General features: G+C 34.4%; 1 protein-coding gene across 1 annotated transcript; it reads left to right on the top strand.

The window, feature by feature from the left end:
* The first annotated feature begins 432 nt into the window (after window positions 1-432).
* On the top strand, window positions 433-23,346 carry EMC1 (ER membrane protein complex subunit 1). Its single transcript, XM_085945360.1, has 15 exons — window positions 433-609; window positions 708-823; window positions 1,054-1,185; window positions 2,291-2,498; window positions 3,609-3,936; window positions 4,644-4,836; window positions 9,968-10,084; window positions 13,041-13,234; window positions 13,547-13,720; window positions 14,749-15,021; window positions 16,760-16,964; window positions 17,857-18,009; window positions 19,867-20,046; window positions 21,416-21,652; window positions 22,070-23,346. The coding sequence occupies exons 1-15, from the start codon at window positions 467-469 to the stop codon at window positions 22,228-22,230; spliced, it is 2,814 nt and encodes a 937-aa protein (XP_085801486.1). The 5' UTR covers window positions 433-466; the 3' UTR covers window positions 22,231-23,346.
* Window positions 23,347-24,004: the final 658 nt, after the last annotated feature.

Here is a 24,004-nt window from a genome sequence, read left to right as displayed (position 1 = left end):
AAATCATAGATAATTTTTATTTTGACAGTTCCCTGATAACCATAAAGAATCGGCATCGACAATTTTTAAATCATTAAATTTGTTATCACTAATTATAGAAAAAATATAAACTAAAATTTGCATTTATTTGATGAAAACCATAGAATGCATTTATCTATTCTTACTACATTTAAATCACATTCGTTATAAAATACGTTTTTTTTTTTAATTTTTGACACAATATTATAAAAAAAAATCCCACAGCTTACCCAAAATACTATAATAATAATATTCATGCATTATGTTCCAAAAATAATTATTCTTATGAATCCCTACCTACGTCTTTCTTTACAATTACCTAAGTGTTTTTTTTTCTAAAAAATATTGATTTAATCTCAATAAATGGATTTTTATATTTTTATTATAGGCAACTCACCTTATTAATTTAGAATATTTTAGTCTATGGTTGTCATCGGCTGATTTCGCCATGGGTTCTTGGAGTTTTCGTTTTAAAACCAATTTTTTTGGAATTGTGAAAAATATAGGGTCCCTTTATTGTTTAATAATACTCTTAAGTCTTTTTAATCTATCGCTATGTTTATACGAAGATCAGATAGGCAAATTTGACTGGTAAATATCGTCACAATATAGGTTACAAAATATGACTTATTTGATATTCTGTTGATTTTGACTAATTAATTATTTTCTTTTGCACGTTTTCATTGCAGGAAACAGAGCTATGTAGGAAAATTTAAGTTTTCTCAGTTTGATACTGTATCTGCTGCCAAAAAGATCATAGTTGCCACAGAAGAAAATGTAATTGCTGCACTCAATTTGAAGTCAGGTTAGAATTTTGAAGCCTTATAAATGATTAGTGACAAAGCACAATTTATTCAAAAGCCTATTTTATATTGAAAATACAACACTGATATGTTAATAATTTCTCTTTTATATATTCATTTATTGTTTATTTGATATGTGCTATTATTTCAAGGTGTTTCATTTACAGGCCTTGGTCTAATATTGATATAAAAAATACCTTCCTATCTAAAATGAATTTCCTTCATATTGTAGGTCACATATTATGGCGGCACGTATTGGAAGGCGCCTCAAATGGCAACATTCAAATGTTACATGTTTCCGAGGAAGTTGTAACAGTGTCAGGAAATAATCCATCGTTAATCAGGGGATGGGACAGCACCACAGGTGAATATAATATAAAGACCCCAGAGATATTATGATTCCAGGGAGACATCCGAATACATAGATAATTGTCAAAAGATTACAAAATTGGTCAGTACAATCAAACATTCGCTCTCTGAAGATACATTGATACAAAAGATGGACAATGTTAAATACATCCAAAAACAGAGACTGTATGTCCAATTTTGCTAACTGGCTTCTTACTGCAGATAGACTAAAGCTAGATCCACACAATGGCCCAAGTCAGACAAATGTTTGTAGTCACGTGGTGGTCCATCTACCTACCTTTTTGTGAAAATAGTCAGAAGTCAGTGGCTACCTGGCATGCATAACGTGGCAGCCTTTCAATCTGCATAGAGCATGGAAATATTAATCTATTTTTCATTCAAGAGGTTGAGAAATATTCGTCCAATTGAAAGACTGCATTGGTATATTATTTTTAATTGATGGATGCACCTAATATTTCTTATTTTACTTAAGGGTCAACTGTTTCACTGTATCTGTATTTTTGTTCAGACATTTCCAATATTTGAAAGTTCAGTTTGATGTTTCGACTCCATGGACTGTACATATTACATTTCACCGTAGCAGCACAGTTCGCTGTGAGATGATTTTGGCAAAATTCATGAATTCAAGAATGAAAACTTAACCTAACAAATAATCCAGTACATCGGCTATTTTCAAAATTTGCGTGCCGCTGGCTTCCTGTAAACCAACAAGAACCATGTTTTATTTAAACATGACTTTTATCTCAGTACTATACGACCCAAAGAGGTTGGACGGTCTTTAATATACAACCATATATTTCCGATATAACATTACACAGTGAAGTGTGATACGGCGAACAGCATATGTACAAATTTGTGGACACGCTATGGACTATGTTGTGCCCGTGTGCACGATTGGGGAAACAAGTATGTTGACTTGTCTTAGTTCAAATTAATTTGGGGTTACCTCTAATGTTTTTTTGCAATGGCTTTTACAATATAATGCGGGGTTTTTTTTATGTTTTCACTATATGATTAAATCGTGTATCTACATGCAGGAAGTCTAAGATATGCGGAATATGTTGGCTGACTTCTATAGCACACTTGTGACAATTTTACAGGGTATCTAATGTGGGAATGGTCGCTGTGGCTGCAGGGCACGGCGCAGCAAGCGGCCGCACCCTCAGGCCACTGGTGGGTGGAGTCCAACATCCTGCACCACCTTCTCCCCGTCTCGGGCACACATCTCGAGCTCACATCTTACAATCTGCGCACTGGACAGAACCGGGGAGCCTCCAGCAAACTGCCAGCCTCGTGGATTAATCACAAGTAAGAATAGAACGGTGGCATCTTTAAATATAATAATAAAATTATCTAAATATAGTTAATATCTTGAGATCATTAGCACAATGGCGAGATTTCTTAGCTAATGAATTCGCCTTTAGATTAAACACCATCCAGACTCACTAGTTACTAGGCTCTACTTAGCTAGACGTATATAGTCTATGGTGAAATGATACTTATTAGTTGGCTTCGTTTCTATTGAAAATGGTGCCATATTTAAAATTTCAGTTTTCCCTAGGTGAATTAAATGTTTTCTTGATTGACAAAATCATGTAAAATACGTAATATAAAACTCACGGTCAAACATTGCTTAAATGAATAAATGCACATAATGCAAGCGTCGTGGAATCATTTTTTTAAAATGCAAACATTTGTATAAGTCACAGTCATCAAATATTATTAATTTATTACCTAACGTTTTCATCTATAGAGGTATTGACATACGATGATATTAAATATATAAAACATTCTATGAAAATTATTCACATCCATATTTTGAATATAGAATTAAGTGAATTTTTGTATAGCGCTTTTATTTTGACACCTCATGTGGCCCACTGCCTTATACCTAGATTTACCATAAATTTACTACTGTAGAACAAATATTATTTATGGATATAGAAGGCGATGCAATCTAAGATGATGTTTTCCATTGCCTGAGTTAAACATCTAACTTTGTACTTACACTTCTAAGTTCTCGTGCATCATGCTCTATAAGTTATATTTAAATACATAGAATAAACTCGATCTGAAGACATTGAAGAAAACTCTCTACTCGACGGAGCCTAAATATATGAAAGTGAAGCTGATAAAAAGGACTCATGGACTGCCATATAAATTGGATTTTAGATTCACTGAAACAGTCAATTCCATAAATTATTATTATCAATATGGCCAATGCATGACGTTGCCAAATTTAAATAATTCTAACTATAAATGGCTCAATAAGACATTGTGATGATATTTGACAATCCGGTACAGGTTATCCTAAAATGAATTGGTAAAAAATATAATTCACCTTTGGTAAAAATATCAACCAAATCGGTAAACTCTCATACATCCATTCAATTCATAGATATTTTTTTAATATTTCAGATGCGTTTTGTCGGCGCCTTACTACACATGCGTAACAGGCACAAACGATGGCGGTGGTCAATTGCTTTCGATGGACGTAACATCGAACGCAATTCAACTTTTTTCAAAATCCATATCAAGTACATTCCCAAATATGAATGACAATCACGTGGACCTCAGGGTATTGCCCGGCACCGTACCGGGCGTCGTTGTGAACGGGAGAGTTATTTTATTGAAAGATAATGAATTCCAAGTTACGGATGTGCAAGTGAAGGAAGACGTTGCGTCAGTGGATGTGGTCAAATATCTTGACGACTACGCCATTTTGCAGACTCGTTATGCTGATGAGGTAATTACCGGCTATATTTTTAACGTATTCAAACCTACAAATAATAATATGAATATAATATGTTGCATTAAAGATCACATTAATGTGATCTTTTGAAGATACTTGTGAAATTATAACAATAGCACGCTTTAAAGACCAACAATCATCAAGTATAATCGTTCATTTTTATAAAAAATACCATTTGGCAACACTACAACACACTCCTTACCATTGATTGATCTTTGATAATCTCATGCTATTATCTTTTATAAAATATTTCGGTACAGTTCGGTTATGAAGAATACAGCGGAAAACACATTTTGAAAATAGCCGATATACTGAATTATTTGTTAGGTTAACCTAACCTAACCCAACCTAACTTAACCTAAACTAACTCAAACTAACAAATAATCGGGTATTTTCAAAATGTGTTTTCCGCTGTATTCCTCATAACCGAACTGTACCAATATTTCTTATGAAAGACATTTTATAAAAGATAGGTTACATATTACACAATAAAAGATTTTATAAAATATTCTTCATAAAGGATATTTATTTGTCATAGTCTAATAATACCAAAGTAAGTCATCCTCATTATAACTGAAACTTTATAAATTTTTATTTTAAGGTGGATGTAGTGTTTAAAAACAAAACCCCTAAGCATTCCCCTATTGACAAATTAGACCAGACTATTCGAACTCCGATTTGAGTTTATTCTTCTTTTCCAGAGCCTTCATGTTACGGCTTCGAATCTAGAATCTGGTCAGGACATGCCGGATATCAGCAGTGTCATTGCGCTACCTGGTGCCAACTATCCGAAACTCAGGGCAACAATGTGTGCCAAAACTGCTAAAAATACTGTGGCGTGCAGACTTCTAGTCGGAGGCGATGATGATGCTATCTATTTACTACAGAATCCAGGTATAGTGTCTAAAGCTAAATCATTTTTACTTATTTGTAGATTACATAAAATTTACCACAACTTAATCAATGAGGTAGACAACGGGTGGATCTAGATTGCGCCTCTATCCTGCCGTTACATTTCGATGAATATCCTGTTACTGCATGTAGGTACTGACCTACATATCATTCTCGACTAAGAGCTTGGTTAAGCCGGTGCAATCGACAATAATTGGATGTAGGTGGTGCCTCTCTACCCACACCCTATCTCACCACACCACCACTGCTATCAGACCACTTAACCTACTCGCGATAAATTGTTGCAAGTCGACTGCTTAATCTGCAAACCAGGCAGCTGCACTTTAACCCGGCACCTGCCTCAAAAATCGTATGACGCACCATAACTACGCATGAATTTCATTATCGTCTTTGTTCTATACTAAAAAAAGCAATAAAAAATATGTCACAGCTCCAGTCGAGAACCCAAAACCATTAAAATAATTTCGACACACTAAAAAACCGTAATAAATCAGTTATAATATCAGAAACACTCGAACAAACGAATGCTATCCAAATTTGAAAGAACTCACCGTAAGACGCCATTTTGTAGCCAATAGTTAGAGCTCTGCGCGGTGTGTACTATTTCGACACTTGTGCATTACGTTCCCACGAATTGAAGTGTTACTAATTTTCAAGTGCATATCGATAAATCACATATTAATGTCTTCGGGTTGAGTCGTAAACAAATATAAAGGGGACCCTTTTAATATATTTAAACTACACAAACACTTAACTTATTGAATATTATTGATAAATTAACACGAACTCAGATATTAAAAAAAAAACAAATACAATAATAAACCTATTTTAAAATTCTTTTGACGTGTGATATATTTTAAAGCAAGGTGACAGACATAACGCAACATCACACGTTGGGCACATATAGCGAGAGAGTTTTGTTTTTTTCGGATTTTTTTTAGAATTCCCGCATACGAAACATCTCCTTCTAGGCTTATCGGTATTTTGTGTCGGTAAAATGTATTCTGGCAAATGTCCCGTTGCACTTTTGGGCAATAATCGTACGGGATTATCGCTAGTTGACGCTGTCGGCTTGGGCAGGGGTGCATTTGAAATTCTCACACAATATTTGTTCACTAATTGTTTTATTACACAGAGTTGAAAATCGCCCAATGTTTTTTTGTCACATTTAATAAATTTATATAAATAAAAAGCATTTAATAAATATAAGTCGATCATGTGGAATGCGACCTTTTTATACCACTTGATCGACTTTCTCATACACGACAAGTTGCTAAGCATCATGTCGGACTTATCTACCGTACCCATATTTTTGTTATAATCTATAACACATTTTGGTTTTTCGATGTTTTCGCCAGTTCTATAGTTCACTTTTCCCGTTGGTCCAAATGATGCATCGTGGAGGGTGGATAGCATGTGAACATCCCTCCTATCGTGCCATTTCAGAGCCAAAAGTGGACTATTGTACTTAGACTCGGTATCTCCCTTTTTCAGTTTGCTGAACTCTGGCATATCTTTACGATTTTTTCTCACTGTACCGCAAGCATTCGTTTTGTGAGAGTGAAGGTATTTAAAAAGCGCCGGACTCGAATACCAGTTATCACACCATAAGGTGTGACCTTTCCCGATGTAGTCTTTCATTAGCGTTGTCACTACCGCACCGGAAATACCGAGATTTTCATTGTCTTGTATGTCAGTCCCTTCCCCACAATAAATTATAAAGTCAATAATATATCCTGTCATTACGTCACACATCACAAACATTTTTATTCCAAATCGATGTCTTTTGGAAGGAATGAATTGTTTAAAAATTAATCTACCCTTAAACACGATTATGCTCTCATCTATGCAAAGATTCTGATACGGTATCATCGTTTCCCTAAAAATTGTTCTTGTGTGTTCTAACAGTAATCTAATTTTAGCTAGTCTATCATTTGAGGCGGTCACACTAGGATCAGAAAAATGAAGCATTTGTAAAATAAGTTGGTATCGATTTCTAGCCATTATTTTCCCAAAAATGTCTGCATGCAGGTAAGGATCGGTACTCCAATGTTCCTCTATCGACGTGTGCTTATTTCGAGTCATCAGCATTGATACGGCAAAAAATGTATACAACTCCGGCACTGACGTGTCTGTCCAATTGTGTGATCGCGATTTCGGTCCAAGGTCTCCCGCACTGTACGAATGGTTAAAAAATGTATTCGTTTGGTTCACTATTTCCGACATTATATTTTTATTCAAAAAATGTTCAAAGAAAAGACATTCGGGAGAGGATTCGTTCAAGTCGTTCGATGTCACGCCAGATCGACAATCATTGAATTCGTGAACTATTGGAATATACGGGCCAGTTCTCCACGACCGCAAAAATTCAATTGGCTCGTCAGAGTCCGTATCGTCGACGTCATGATCAGTCTCATGCTGTTCCAATTCCTCTTCCAACATATCATAATCTGAGTCCAATTCCTCATTAGTACGCACATTTTCTTCCTCCATATTTACGCACTATAAAACTATGAAATGTTTTTAAAATGTTTAACTACAGTATTAGGGAACGCCAAATCACAGAAACCATTAAACTCACACACAATAGTTATTGATATCAGTATTAATTTTCACATTCACTAAAATGGGACACGGTAGACAGTACAAAAAGTATTTTAAAAATCGCGGTAAAATAAAATCATACGTTCAATAGTTAATCATGCCAGTTTTAATGTGATAAGTACACCAGACAGCAAAAAAAGTATTTATCAACGATTGCGGTAAATATTCAACTTGTATGCGATAAATACAATCCCGCGCAATGGCCCGCTCGGTTGAAAGTCTGTCGTATACTGCGCAGTCGCGGCGCGCAGTTCAAACTGATTTCTGTCGACCGGCAAAACTTGGCCGTACGAATTGGTTCGAAACTTTGGTGATTATTTTATATTTAGAACCAATGCTTTTAAAATATGTCATAGGTGGCAGGAGAAGGACAAATCAGGCCAAATTTACGTGAAAAAATCAGTCCCGTATGATAAATATGGACGCGGTGACATCGATTTATACACATGCGCATTGCGAATTTGGCCGATTTGTACAAGGTGTGTGACATCGGCGCCGGCCGGGTTAAACTTAAGACCATAAATGAGATTTTGAAGGCATTTTGTTATTAACCCTTTTACTCCCAAGTGATTTAGCCTAGCATATGTGAAAACTCCCAAGCGTTTTTTGCCAAAAAATTGTTGATTTAGTTTTTTTTAAATAAATAATTCTACACATGTTTTAAAAATCTGAAACTTTTTTTGTGTGTTCTAAATGGTGTATAAAGCAATAATAAGTAATAATAATGATAGTTAACACCAATAAAATAAAAGAAAAAAATAATGTATCAATATTTATTTAGAAATGAACGGATAAAACTATGTTTGAACTACAAAACAAGTGTGACGACATTTTTTTAATTATAATTGATATATCAAAATTTATAGTATAATCTATTCTTATCTAGTAACAGAAGAAAAATATACATATTATTATTTCTCTATGAAATAGAATTTTTATATAAAGTAATCAAAAAAAATCGTAAAGTGTAAAGGTATTCATGAATATTATTCAATTCACAAAATCGCACGAGAATTCAATACAGTATCGGGAGCAACTGGTATGGGAATGAAGTAATTTCAAAAAAAAAGTTTCAAAGCACTAAATCTATTATAATAAATAATATTTATTCATGTATTTTTTCACCATCCTGCCAAAAGAACAGTGGTCCTTCATTGTTCGTTCGGTCAGAGTTCATTAAAATTACTAAATTCATAATTATGTGATATATGAATCATAAAACAACTAAAAGAAATCTCAGAACTTAAAATGTGTCATAAAAATAATGTTTTATTATTTTTATGACCCTCTTTGGCTTCGAGTTCGACAGCAAGAACAATTATGACTTGTGAGTTATTAGGGTATGCCACAATTATAATCGAGTGCCACACTAAAATAAATATTAGTCACACCTAACGCATACCGAATATAGTGCTTTGTCTACATGAGATGAAATATGACGGGAAAAAAATTGGAATAAATCGTAAATTTGGATCCAAACTTTCAGCCGATGGATCGGCCCAGATGGAGTTTTCGCATAGGTATGGTGGGCCGAAATATCAGCCGAATGGGAGTAAAAGGGTTAAACATGTTTTCTATGCTCACACAAAATTTCAAAATTTCAAACTCCTAAACCTATAAATAAATGCATTATCGTTCTTAACACAAAACATCCAACTGCAGGTGCCAAATTTCCAATATCGTAAATGGAACAACTCCGCTCTTTATATAAAAAAGGGAACCTAAAATAGTGTATTAATTAGTATAATTTATTATAAAGTATATTTTTGGAATTGTTAAATTCTGCTCGAGAGTTAAATTATTAAATTTTTTCTCCTTCCTGAACAGTTAGCCCAAATGGAATTCGCTGGTTTGGAGATTAAACAGTCGAATTGCATTATTTTCATTTGCTAACCTTTGTTTAATTTGGCGGTCCCTGTAGGGAGTAATATTTCATCCATTTTGGTCATGTTGTGTTAAGCCTCAATTACATTGAGCTTATTTACGAGCTGTTTATTGGCGAATTTAAAAGCAGGCGATTCAGCTACTGCGATTTGATGATTACACACAAAACTTTCCATTCGCTGAGAAGCCACAAGCCAGCGACTATTTTGACGGAACGTAGTTCGTTTTTTTACCGGGAGGCCCACACGCCAGCGTGTAAAGTTGACCGGCTTTCAACTTTTCTCGGTAGAGTGTTTACAACCTGCTTATTAGCTTATTCGATGATTACACTGGGCGACTTTACAGGCAGATTGTAAATTCGCCAATAAACAGCTGGTAAAGAAGCTCAATGTAATTGAGGCCTTACCTCTGTGAGGTCACTCGGCCAATTGAATCATTAGGAATGAGCACATGCTCATTCAAAAAGATCACAGACAATCGAAAATCTCTGATTTTTTGCGATCGTTCATCCACGTTTCTTTATTTAACAATTCACTCGTTGCGTACATACAAACATTGCATATTGCTTTTAAATTTCTTTATCAAAAAATCTTTTGTTCATTTATTTCACAATTTATTATTTCAGGAAAATTATTATGGGTTCGAGAGGAAGCCTTAGCCAGGATAGTAGGTGTGGAAATGTTAGATCTTCCGGTATCAGAGCTGGAAGCGGTCATCGAGACTGAGTTCGATAATAAAGAAGGTAAGCGTACATATTATACACTCTAGTAATGCATACATACTGAATTAGTACATAACAGTGGCAAAATGTATCAATATGTACCAAATGGTTGTTTTTGTTTATATTGACTTACAATGAAATAATTTACGAGGATTTATTTACCACAATATCCAATTACTGCCCTGCAGCAAATAATACAAATTGGTTTATTAAATTACGCACAGTGGCAGCAAATTAGAGACATCTATATTATTATTTCAATAATAACAAATTCTATCACAATGGGATTATTCGACATTCGATATGTATCTCAGATTGCTTATGCAAAGCTTTCTTCAAAACCACTGTTGACTTGATGTCGAGTTTATGTCATATTTATTTATTTAAAATATACACAAATTTAAATTGTCTATGTGCTTTTAAGATTTCTTGTCTATTATGCAAGTATATTATGTAATCGAAATTGAATATTGTAATAATATTTCTAATAGTTTAACCGGTTCTATGCTTTCAGCGAGTTATCTCGCTCTATGAGACCGCGATCGACAGACCGCATATACAAATTTCGCGAGTTATCTCGCCCGATTTTAAACTCAAATTTCTAGCCACTGACGATTGATTTGCATAATCTAAAAAATTAAACACACAGTGACATCTGTTTGAAGAATTATGAAATACTGAGCCACAAATTATCGGTATAACAGCGATTGTAGTAAGAGCTTTGCTTTCTACATTCAACTATTTCGTTAAAAATCTACGGCCTCTGAGATACTGCCGTAGCAATATCGTAAGGTTAAATATTACTTTAGGTACCTACGTACTGTTGTTTTCGGTTACAAATCATAAATACATAAATTATATTATACCTAATTTAGATGAAAGAATTAACAATTTCTTTAAACTTTTAATTGACTATTAATTATTACCTTTTTAATATGTATGTACTACATACAATTATTAATATTGACATGCAATATTAACCTAAAAAGATTTTAAATCAATTACAATAAATTCAATTCATTCGCATTTTTTATTTCTAGCTGACATTGGAGAATCGGGTACAGTATAAAATATACTCTATCGTGTTATCTTTTTATGTTTGCTTTTGTTTTACAGTTTCGTACATAGTATTACATAAATCCCTTTTTTATTTTTCCTCAAAACCATAAACAAATATCCCGTTAGTGTTTTTTTTATTCATTTACTAAAAATAGTTTACATATTTATGTTAAATTGTCCCCTTATATTTTGTGACTTGGTGTTATTTTTTCAGCTTTTTTATTAATTGTTTAAAAGCAGATAAAATGTACCCCTTTTACATCATTAGGTTTTATCCTCTACTATTTCACATGTGCTGTACAAAAGTATATAGAGCAGGGTTCAATTATTAAATGTTAAAACCACATTGAATTCGTTTTGTCATCTCCCCTTAATAAAATCTTGTTTTTTTTTTTTTGCTGTGTACCTCATAATATATCTTTTATCCCCATTTCATAAATTGTATTTGATGACCTGAAAACAAGTTGAATAGATACATCCTTGAAACAATTTATTAGATATTAAACTATCAAAGATCTTTTATGAAGAATATTTTATAAAATCTTTTACAGTGTCCCCCCTTAGGCAGACTTAGAATGCCGTCTCCTTCCATGTTTAGTCTCAACTTGAACGCAAAATTGTTAGGTGCATACTTAACTACCTATTTTACTATCTTAAAGTAACAAATGCAACAAAAATCTTGAAAAAAATTACATACATATCATTGTCTACTGAGGATTAGATCATTTCTACGAAACCTCCTCTCAGACTGCGGTGGTTTTAAGTTCGTGGAGGTCTGAGGCTCTGACAAGTTTGGAGGCCCCTTTGTGATTAGTTTAAACTAAGATGTCGGTACTTTCTAACAAAGCGACAGCATCGTCAGCTACAAGAAAAACTGCCGTTATTTTCAAAACCTGTAATGATCGTATTCATTCCTTAATTTGCCGCCCCTAAGTAACGCATGACCTGCCTACCCCGACGGGACGTCACTGAGACTAATAGTCTATATTTTACAAATAGTAGGATATTATCTTTTATCAAAAATTAGTCTTATGTTAAAGAATGTTTTGCAGTGTTGCCAAATGAAATTTTTAAAACTCAGTAGATTGAAAAAATTATAAAAATCATCGATTTTACTTGAAGAATAATAGATTAGCGGCCTTCAAAACATACTATTGTTATAATCTCACTAATATCTTCTAAATAATCACGCAAATCGACCTTAACTCCAATATTAAATATTATCGTAGATTCAGTTGGCATGGCAACAACAGTAACAGCCACTGTTGTGACAGTTCATTTCACAATGGAGAACGGCAAGAAATTAACTATCAAAGTTGTTGATCGTAGAACATGTAAAATATCAAAATATTAGTTTAATAATCGAGCCAACCTACATTCGTTGTCAGCCCACAACGGCATTGAGGTAAAGATATAACCAACGATAAGTGAAAGGGGGTGATGATTACATATCATCTTCACTTGCCGCTCACCTGAGGTCATCCATATAATAAGTCACTCACTCGTCAAATCTTTGTTAATTATTGGATTCGCCCACCCTCCATCTATAACAATTATGAATATGCCACATAAGAGGATAGTTAGATAGTTTTGACAGAACATATGACATAGTTAAAGTAACGCCGAGTGAAAGAAAACGATTCAATAGGCTCCATGTAAGAGCAGTCGGAAATAATAATAGTTACAATCTATTATAATCATTTACAAGCCAAATGGTTTTTGATTTTGATCACAAGCTGTTTTTCCTTATTTTGTGCAATATTAAAACATATTTTACTTGCTGATTTTTGCCTGAATATTGTCTAATTTCTGCGAAAATTTTGTTTAATTTTTCTCAATACATCATTTATTCAACTGTCGTTTCATTTGTGATCCTCTCACCGATTTGCCGATTCGATTTATGTTCTATCTGTTACAGGCGACATATTCAGTATGATAATACGAAGACTGAGAAGCCAGGCGTCGCAGGTGAAGACGTTGCTGCACACCTTACTGCAGCAGCTGGTGCCGCCTTTAGACAGTGAATACACCCACGAGACAACCAACGACCTGCTGGTCAGGGACGAGTTTGGCCTTCATAAGATTATTATTGTGGCGACTGACGCTGGAAAGGTAAATAAATATAACCAAAGACCACCATGCATTTCTGTAGTTTGTGTTTTATGACATGTTTATTTTCACAGTTTCTTACACTGCACGTAAAACCCTGATTGAAAATCACTCCCCGAGTAGCATAAATGTTGACCTTAGGAAAGGTGCCTACATTGTTCTAAAGATTCTGAATGATTAACTTAACCTTGGATATGTTTTTAATTATAAAACAAAATATCTGTTATCCAAAATCGCCATTATTTCACCTGAACAAAATAACCTTATACTTTACAAATAAATTGGTTTAAATGTTTATATTGTACTTTTACACAGGTATTTGCAATTGACAATCTGTCTGGAAACATCATTTGGAAGAGGTACATCCCGTTCCTGTCTCCGTTCAACAACAAGTTATCAAAGAGCGACGGGAAAATGTTGCTCTATGTTCAACGAACCACCAGGCATCTTCCCTTCGATGCCCAGTGCACCATTGTTGCAAGACACAAGGTAAATTAAATACATACAGGCGATCCTTGGCTATCGTAATAATATGTTCTACTTTCATACAATTTGCTGTTTTGCACAATTCTTGAAATGAAACACAAGTAAGCGGTCTAGCCTCTACATTACCATATATCCCGGTGTGGGCCCAGACTTCTTCTTAACAACTCCACACCTGTTGCTATCCAGTTCGGTTCCCCAAGTATACGGTAGTCACTTGTAGCTCCATCTAGCCATTGAATTCTTGACCTGGCTATTAAATTACTCTACATTACTCCCTTTTCTAGTCCATGGTCGTTCTTATGGTGCACACTGCACATGATCAAGCTATCTCAGTTTCCCAATCTAAATTAATTGAACTGCAATCTTCGTATAAACTGTATACCATTTTAACCTCTGCTCCAGTGTGGACACACTCACTATCACTATAAAAATCTGCAAACATAATTCATTACCCTGAGAGATTATCAAGACCCCGATGCGTGAAATGTCAAGAATTGCTAAGCGCTCTTTCACTGTGTATCGGCTGTTAACAGATAACAAAAAAAAATTGATAAACGCGCGTGTAAAAACATGCGCATAGGACTAGTAATTATTTGTCATTCACGACCTGATTACCTTACAAACATTTGAAGTGTTTATAATATCGATTAAATAAGCAAATACAAATGACTAGCACTATTTAATACATCTCAGTTGTATTATCGACAATGTTAACATTTATTATCATAAAACACTATATCTCAGCACGAATACGAATGTCTTGCCATGTCAATAAAAAAATATACTAATCCAGTATACCTCACTAGGTATACTCGATCCACAATTGGTCAATTGGTTCAGTTAATCACTGAAACAATTAATTTACTTAGAGATATTAACTACTATTAATTTATATTGTGGCTTTTTCTGAATACTTGCAGCTGTCATTATATTTTGATGCTGTTTCAATGTAACGAAACTCAACATCCTATGCATTTCTCGAATAGAAGACAATTTTTATTCAACACGTTTAAAAATGTCCATTATTTCAGTTCACCGGTGAAGGCATTTTGTTCATGTTCAACCCAATCACGGGGGCCGCGCTAGACCTTGGAATCGCGAACCTGGGCTATAGAATAAAGCAAACGGCGCAGCTGACCCAACTGAATGCGGAATTCCTCAAAGGTATCGTCATCCTGGACGAGAATGATTCGGTTCATGTGTACCCTCCCAGTTGTGCCGAGCAAGTCAACAACTTGTACATGTTCGTGGCCGATCCGCCGACAGCCACAGTTCAGGGACTGGCACTTGTCAAGAAGAATAAGGTAAGAATATACATTCCCTCTTTAGATATTTATGTTTTTTGTTTACTTGTTTATCACTTGCTGTTTAAGCTAATTTTATAGTGGAAATTCTTAACTTTCAGCTGTGATTTTTTCCCGTGTGCATGACATAAGCGGGGACTAATATGTCTTTGGTTGCTGTTGCCAACTGCTTATCGCGCATGTTTTACTGCCTTGTCTCTGTCGATTCTGCGTCACCCACTCTTTCTTGTTTCATGCCCAAATTATCAAACATTACAGTAAAAGATCGCACAGACAAATCTGAAACATTATATACGATATACACGTTATAAACGAAATGACAGACACCAATATACCAGTGGTGAAGGGTGTTAAGTGGAGGTAGGCTGTTGAGATCCAACATAAATAGTGCACACTAAACTTTGTCAGTCATACATATTATTTGCTTTCATTGATCTAACACTAAAAATTGCAGATAGTGTTGGTTAGTTTTTAAAATTCAATTAAACCCTGCGTAAACCAAGCCATAATAGGTTATAGTCAAAAAATAATCATCTATAAATCATCTAAAATTATCCCATTAAATCATACATGATTTTAGATATTTATAGGTAGAATAGGTAGGTAGAGTTTGCTTAAGCAGGGGAGTGATAACATGATTTTTAAAACAGTAATCTATAGGTACCATAATTCAATGAAAACCAGTATGACTGACAAAATTGAATGCGCACTATTTATGTCGGATCCTAACAGCCTACATCCACCCTTCGCCACTGCAATACACACACAATGTCACTTGATATGGTTATTATTAAATTAGCAGTCAATTTTCATTATGTTTCTAAAATACTAGTTTTATGTGAATATTGCTTGCAAAAATCCAATTGATGGCATTAATCGAGTAAAACCAGATGAATATTTATAGATAAATAAAATTAATAGACATGATTTTTTCATAAAATAACTAAAAATCAGTAATGCAACATTCAACTAAAATTATTGAATATGCAAGTGATTATCACGAACCAACATTGCCAGAAACAGTATGGAGAAACGTTTCCCCTGTCGTATAAATAGTGTTCAATACGAAATTATGTACAAAGGAATTCTATAACCTCGCGAAACAAAATATTACCAAGTATTATGTGGTTCGATTAGGTATCACTTGAGAAAAACCAAATATACACTGCTAGTAAGCTAAAAATGTAATGTATTTAACCAGCAGTCGTCACTCATCTGCTGGCAGCCGATGAAGTAGCATGGTATACATTGTTGCAGATCGATAGCTCTGCAATGTTCTAAAAATATCTACGTGATACAGTGGAATCTCACGAATCCGGTACTATATAAAACCTGATGGTGCCGGATTCCTGGAATATATTATGAAAAACTGGAAAGCAGAAATAAAAAATGTTGCATGGAAATGAAAAAAAATGAGGCAATCACATGCCTTGTCCCATCCCAAATAGTGCTGAATTACCGGACATACGGTGTGTCAGATTAGTGAGATTCTACTGTATTAATTAACAAAAATATAATAGGAATAATAAGAGGAAACGGTTAAATAAAATATACAATTTGAATCACAGTAATTATTTTATCGAGTATTTCTGGACATGCTCAGCATTCACAGCATCTATGTACTGCACCCCACTGATGTACATATAGAAACAGATCACATAAAACCATACTTTTGAAACCATGTTAACAGCGTCATTATAATGCAAAAAAACATCTTAATGCTGTGTCGCTTTTGCAGCAAATAACCGCCGTGAAGACATGGCTGATCCGCCTGGGAGGGGCAGCAAACAGCGGCCACAGAATCACCAACGTGGCCAGTAAGAATCCTCTGGAGCGAGTCCATTCCCAAGGCAAAGTGATGGGCGATCGAAGTGTCCTCTACAAATACATAAATCCCAATCTAGTCGCGTTCACCACTGAAGGTTCTGACCCAGTGCATAAAGGTATTTAAACAAGGAGTTTTTTATCTATTAGCCTTAATTCCCAATGAATATTTTATATCTCAGTAATTCTAAACTTGCAATTCTAAAATCTGAGATTTATAATTAGACTGCATTTATTATCTACATGAGTTTGATTACGACTACAATATTATTATCAAATACAGTGGCGGCTGGTAGATTTCAAAGTAGCAGAGTGGGGGTGCACTGAAAACCTACCATTTAAAAAAAATAAAAGAAAATCGCCTATAATTTCATCATTGATCTCTGGAATGGACAATTTTATTATCTCCATATGTTTATTAAATTGCAGACACAGAAAATTACACTTTCTTGGTTTATTCTGTTTTCAACGTGTATTTTTTACTTCCCACAGATATCACCATAATGAAACCTCAATTTTACATGTGACTTGACAGAGAGAAAATGTAAATTAGGGACGTTTATAAAAAACTCATTATTGGTTCAGTGAATATTTTTGGCTGTTTTGTATAAACTCTTTCAATATTATATATTATTGATTAATAGGTTTCCTTTTGTACATTCCCAATGCTAATAAAATAACTTTTGAGGCTCCCGATGTACCTAATAGCATTTTCTATTGTTAGAATTGAATTTGAGTTTACGTCTTTTTCGCCGAAGAGCTCTTTATCAGACAAATTTTCTTGGATTTGACTGTCCACTATGTCATCAATTTCCACTATATCTGATGTCGACAAGTTACCGTATCATTCGCACCAAAGCGCAGAATGGTAAACAATACCGTGTGCCATAATTTTATGATGACCTGACAGAATGATAGATGGTTGAATTGATGTAGGATGACGTTTGTTACATGTTTGTAACATCCAGCTAAATTCAAAATTAATATTTTATTATCTTTCATTCCTTCCAGATGTCCTCAACTTATTCCTGGTAGATGTAGTATCCGGCGGAATAGTGGTGGAACAGAGCCATCGCAGGGCCCGCGGACCTGTTCAGATTGTGCACTCAGAGAACTGGCTCGTTTACAGCTACTACAGTGACAAAAGCCGGAGACCTGAGATCGGTATGTCCATATCAATATAATCAAAAATACTCTTTCAACCTTGGAAGTTTCTTTGTTCTACTTCTTCTTTATCGTACTCTGATTTTGGAACATGGGGCAGGTACGAACATGATATAATCATAAGTAAATTTGTCCATCTCTGGTGACTAAAACCACTACATAAAAGGAGAATATCTCCTTAGTAGGCACTGAGAAGGCACTTTTTCGTTAATTTTTTGGCACGTCCATAGGCATCTATCGAAAAAATTATGAATTAAATAAGTTTAAGATGAAGATCTTTGCACCACATAAAACTTTGGTTAGCGAGGTTTCTTACCAAATAAATATATAATAGATTTTTTAAATGTATCACCATGAGAAAGTGGCGCTGCGTGAATTCGTACTGAATATATTTGTGAATTTTTTTGTGACTATGTGACACCTATTGTTTAAATTGTTGATCTAATATGTTTTAAAACAACTTCCTATACTCTACAAATCAATGATTAGTGAAGTTTTCAACCAAATAATAATTTTAATAAACATTTGAAACACTTGAAAACATCACGGGAAGTTTGAAAAAAAATCAACAAAAGTTCTTATTTATTGACCATTGAACCTCCCTATCTCCATTTTCATGTGTTTTATTATTTTTATAACTCTGAAATTATAATAGGCCATCCTTTTTTTATATATCGATACCCTAGCTCAATAGGGGAACAACTCATAAAACCTTGTTCCAAGATAATGGCGTTTGAATTTTTTGCAGTAATTCTCATTTTAATTTTAAAGCATTGATTTCGATAAAAGTGTATGTTTTTTATATTTAATTTAGTGGAATTCATCAATGCACAATGAAATTGTACATTTTAATAAGGAATTAACCAATAAATTTGATTATATAACGGAATTACTGATTAATCTCAGAAAGGGTTATTTGATTTTATGACACATTGAAGAAATTTTTGACTATTTTTTTTGCTGAATTATAAAGATAAGACCTTTCTACATCGGATGACATTCTTAACTCAGTTGTTCCCCTATTGAACTGTGGTATCGATATGTTCCAAAAATCAATTGATTTCAAGTTATATATTTTGAGTTATTGATATTTGATTATTGGTTGTCATTTTACTGATCTATATACAAAAATAAACTTCGATTGAATGACCAATTTGTATTTCGGAAAGTCGGACGCCTATGGGTTAAAGCAACGGATTTAAAAACGCCTTAAAAATTACTCAAGCATTAAAATCAAACTAGACACAGCTATAAGCATATCCGGTCGACAGACGGAGAGAAGTTAAATTATATCCCATTTCGTCTCTGTGCATGTCTATGATAAAAATAAAGCGGTATGCTTAGTTGAAATTTTCCTATCACCTAAAGAAAACGGTCACATATGAATCTGTCATTATGACCGTCAATCCTAAGCAGGGAATTAAGATTCCATACTCTTACGACGCCTCAGGCTACCAGCTCTTATGCTTTGAAATCCTCCTCTTTATCCCAGGATTTCATGATCAAGAAAGCAGTACAAGCCACAACTCTTATCATGAAACCATAGAGGTATTAAATAAGAAGATGGGCAAGGAATCGGCTTTCTCATACAACCGAATGAAGCAGGCCAGCAATAGCAGACAACTTACGAGAAATAGCGACGCGATAAAAAAAAATCGGGGCATCACGGAGGATTTACTTTGCTCATCATAACACACCCATATAATATAATGTTAACGTGGAAATTTTGCCGCAACTTGATTACCAGTCCGCCTCACCATACTTTTTCACCATACCAGCCTGCTTCACCATACTTTCATATAACCTGCCGCCCCTAGAATGAAACTATTTTTCTATTATGTACATATTGATTTACAGCGACAATGGAACTGTACGAGGGCCCCAAACGCTCGGGCGACGGAGCCTTCAGCTCTTTGAAGACGGCTCGGTGGGCTCCTGAAGTGGCGAGACAATCTTTTGTCTTACCCGCACCCGCCCCACCTCTCTCTCTTTCCACAACCATCACCGATAGAGGCATCACGGCTAAAGACGTCTTAGGTAAGAGATACAGATTATATATTGATTTATTATTTAATTAATGTTAGATTGAACTGTGTGACATGCTGTACAATACAGTTCGCACCCGGGGAATAATAGTGGCACAACTCGAAAAACTTGTTTTTGCAGGAGAGCAGTTTGAATATTTTATGTTGGTGTGTTAAATCAGTTTTCTTTTTAATTTACTTTATAATAGCGTGAAGCTGGCACACTTGGGTCATCTCATTTTGAATGTTATCCGCAATAACAATGATCATTGTGCCACTATTTCTGCTTGAATTTAAGTAAAATGTTATGTGTAATATGATAGTGACAAAAATGCTTTTAAGGCCACCATTATATTTTTAAGAATTATGCCACTATTTGTGCGGATAGAAATGATATCTTGGAACATTTCTGCATACTTAACTTAACTAAAAAATGACAAATTTGGACTTGTGCCACTATGACTCCCCGGGTGCGAGTTGTAACTGTAGCTAGATTAAAATGACCGCTGTAGAAATAACATGTTCAAGATGTCCAATCATATTTCTCATACGTGAAACGAATATAGTCAAGACGCCTAAATAATATGGAAGTGGGAAGAAACGTTAATAAAGCTTATCTTTACAAGTAATTTCGTATTACAGATGCATTTATAGCAAACATTACCCTGTTATCACCCGCATCTACCAAAAACTGCAAGAATTTCAACACAATTTTAGCTCTGCTAAATCAGTCAATTCCATGAAGTATTAAATATTATATTGCCATGGGTTACATGTAAATAATTGTATGTATTACATTCCGCCAAAGCACAGTTCACCGTGAACTATCTCACCGGAAAGAGATGGCCGTAAAGCATTGAAATCAAAAAATTATGTGCAGGTGGAACATTGCAGATAGGTACAATATGACTTGATACCTACGAGCACCTACCAGAATTTTATATAAATTCATTATACAATATGATTGTAGGTATTTCTAATTTACTTACCTACCTATTTTCTGTCTTTTCCTTATATTCTGGTGATATTTAATATGTACATATGTTTTAGTTAGACATGAAGTTGATCTCAATATTATACAACCGTCTATTTCTGATACAACCATCATAGAGATGGAGCCTAAACATACGAAAATCAAGCAAGAAACGAACTCCATGTCAACTAACTTTTATATAAACTCTTAGGAACAATTAAAGTAGCCTTTGTTTGTCACATAGGAAACCGAAAGATCCGAAAGAACATTTAACATCTTTGGTACATATATAATACCCAAATTTAGTTTTGAGTAATACCTGAAAAAGTTGCTACCTCAATCCCTGCTCTAGGTATACTCTTGACTGTTCAGGTATAACCAAAAATATTGATTGAGTTTTTCATTACAGTGTCACTTAGCACAGGAGCCATTGTAGAGCTTCCGTGGGCGATCCTAGATCCCCGCCGGCCGACGATCCCTCTGACGGCGGAGATGCGAGAGGAAGGCCTTCTCCAATACACTCCCGAACTGCCGCTGCCCTCGGAGGCCGTCATCAACTATAACCGAACCATCACGGGCATTAAACACGTGTACACTTCGCCCAGCGGACTGGAATCAACATGCCTTGTATTCGCGTACGGCTTAGGTATGGTTTTCAAAAATTGCATTTTCTTCAGTTTAGACTGTCCATTAGTTGTGTTCCAAATAAAAACACTGTTAATCCAAGAAATCTATTAAAAGGGGGGCACCTACCATAAAATTTACGACTGCGGTAGTTTTGTTAGCTTTATTTATTTATGATCCCATACTTAAATTCATTATTTATTTTTAATAAATTATTGACCAGCCCGGAGAGGTGCGTGTCACTGTGAGTACATAGATATAGTGTCAATTTGATGTTGTTAAAATATAATATGTGCCCAAAGATTACTAAAATACTAATATAAAACTGCCCAAAAATTTACAGGACAAAAATTTCAGGATTAGGGATTCTAGCATCGCAAACCCTAATATAACATTGACAAAATATTTCCACTGATTTTTTTTTTCTTTTTGTTTACAGATTTATTTTCAACCCGGGTCGCCCCATCGAAGACATTCGATCTCTTGAAAGAAGACTTTGACTATTCCCTCATAGTGTTAGTTCTAATCGCACTGATAGTGTCCTCGTATGCCGCCAAAAGATTTGCGTCGCGCAAAGTCCTGAGACAGGCGTGGAAATGATTGCACCACCGGGTTACACGATATCCGTAAATTTTATATTAGTGAATTTGGCGGCACTGCTGAGGGACGCCGAACGATTACCACAATGTGACAACATTCACGAACGCACCAATGTTATAAATAAGTGATTGAATGCATCCGTTCAGAAAATGAAACACTTTATATTAGGGACATGGATACCCAAGCCATTGACTAATTTTGAGGCCCCCATGATAAAAAATTGATGAAAAATCATAAATTTCAATTCCCAACATAGGTAATAAAAAATATCAATATATCTCTTTGGTTATATTATTGGTATACATTATATTTGTTTGAGTGTTTACATATTATTATAATATTAGAGGCCCTTGTGATGTTAGATACAGGGATTTCGTTATGCTTTGGGTGACATTAAACCATACTCAATCAATATCTTTTTAAGACTGGTATAATTTAATAATTGTATGACTGACCGGTTTGAAATGTTTCGAAGTCCCCTTTTAAATGTTCTGATGAATCGATTGCGTCATCAGCATCAAAGAAAGTCGCCGCTGATCAATGTCAAAAATGAATACTACCGACTGAAGCTACGCGAAGAATTTAGATTCTAATTTATGAGTTGTGCACTTTTCATACAAATTGGTTTTAGCAACTCAGGTTTTACCTTTAGGTATCGTCAGGCTCATTGTGGTTTCGTTTGGTGTATCTCAGCAGTGTTACGTTAAATTAATTTAAAATAATATTATTTAATGTTTGGTGTCGTAAGGTTTGTACACGGAATAAAGTATGTAATAATATTTATTCGAATCGTAATATTTTATGTGTATGTTCCTTATTTAAAGAACAATCAATTTAGGGAGCAAACGATACGGGGTGATCTAAAACATATTAATTTATTTATTATTGTTATATACAATACTAAATTAAGGAAACTTTCAACATTGCATTTGTTATATTTGTTTCTAAGTCAATCTATTGTATTTATTGTTACATATTTACTTCACTTCAATATATTGTTTATGCTAAAACGTCTTTTCTTTTGTAAAAATCTATCATATTAACGATAATCGGACAAAACAGAGCAATGAAAAACAGAACAGCGATAAACAGAATTATGACAATTCAGAACAGGGCAAAAATAAAACATTTATTGTTGTCATATTATGTATCTATGTATTAATTAAATACATATAAAACTTGAATTTATAAAATAAATGTATGTATTATAAATATTTAATCACCATCTTGGCCATTCGAGGTAAAAACCTCGATTTATCTTTTTGATTTTGATATTCCTGAATTTGCTATTGCCACTCGATTACTAAGGGTCTCATACCTTTTTTTTCTAACTTCAAGGTGACCCGTATGGGCATTGGCTAATAATAATCGCTGGCAAGCTATATCTCGTCTTAATCCATCTCATCTAATCGGTTCCAAATGCTCAGGTGAGTTTGAAACAATGAGTTTAAGGCGTTGTGAAAACCTAGGACATCTCTTAGCAGCAGCCTCGAAATGAGAGGTGATCTTCCTGCAACTCCTTCGATGTAAGTTGAGAAGAAGTATGTGAGAACTTCATTATAGTTATCCTCATCCGGTATAAATGTTATATTTTTCCTATGTTTTGAATTTTCATAGTTCTGTTTATCACCGTTCTGTTTCTTCATGTTCTGTTATATCTTGTTATGTTTATTCATGGAACCCATATTAACACATTCGCTGACTACATTATTTCATTAAAATTTCTGAGATAACTTTGTAGTATGTAATAATTCGACAGATCTTACATATAAGA

The sequence above is a fragment of the Rhyacophila brunnea genome, unplaced genomic scaffold, assembly GCF_057557595.1.
Source record: "Rhyacophila brunnea isolate RB1 unplaced genomic scaffold, BYU_Rbru_1.0 scaffold_18, whole genome shotgun sequence".
Taxonomy (NCBI): domain Eukaryota; kingdom Metazoa; phylum Arthropoda; class Insecta; order Trichoptera; family Rhyacophilidae; genus Rhyacophila; species Rhyacophila brunnea.
The sequence above is the reverse complement of the archived record's forward strand: the minus strand, read 5'-3'. Positions and strand labels throughout refer to the sequence as shown.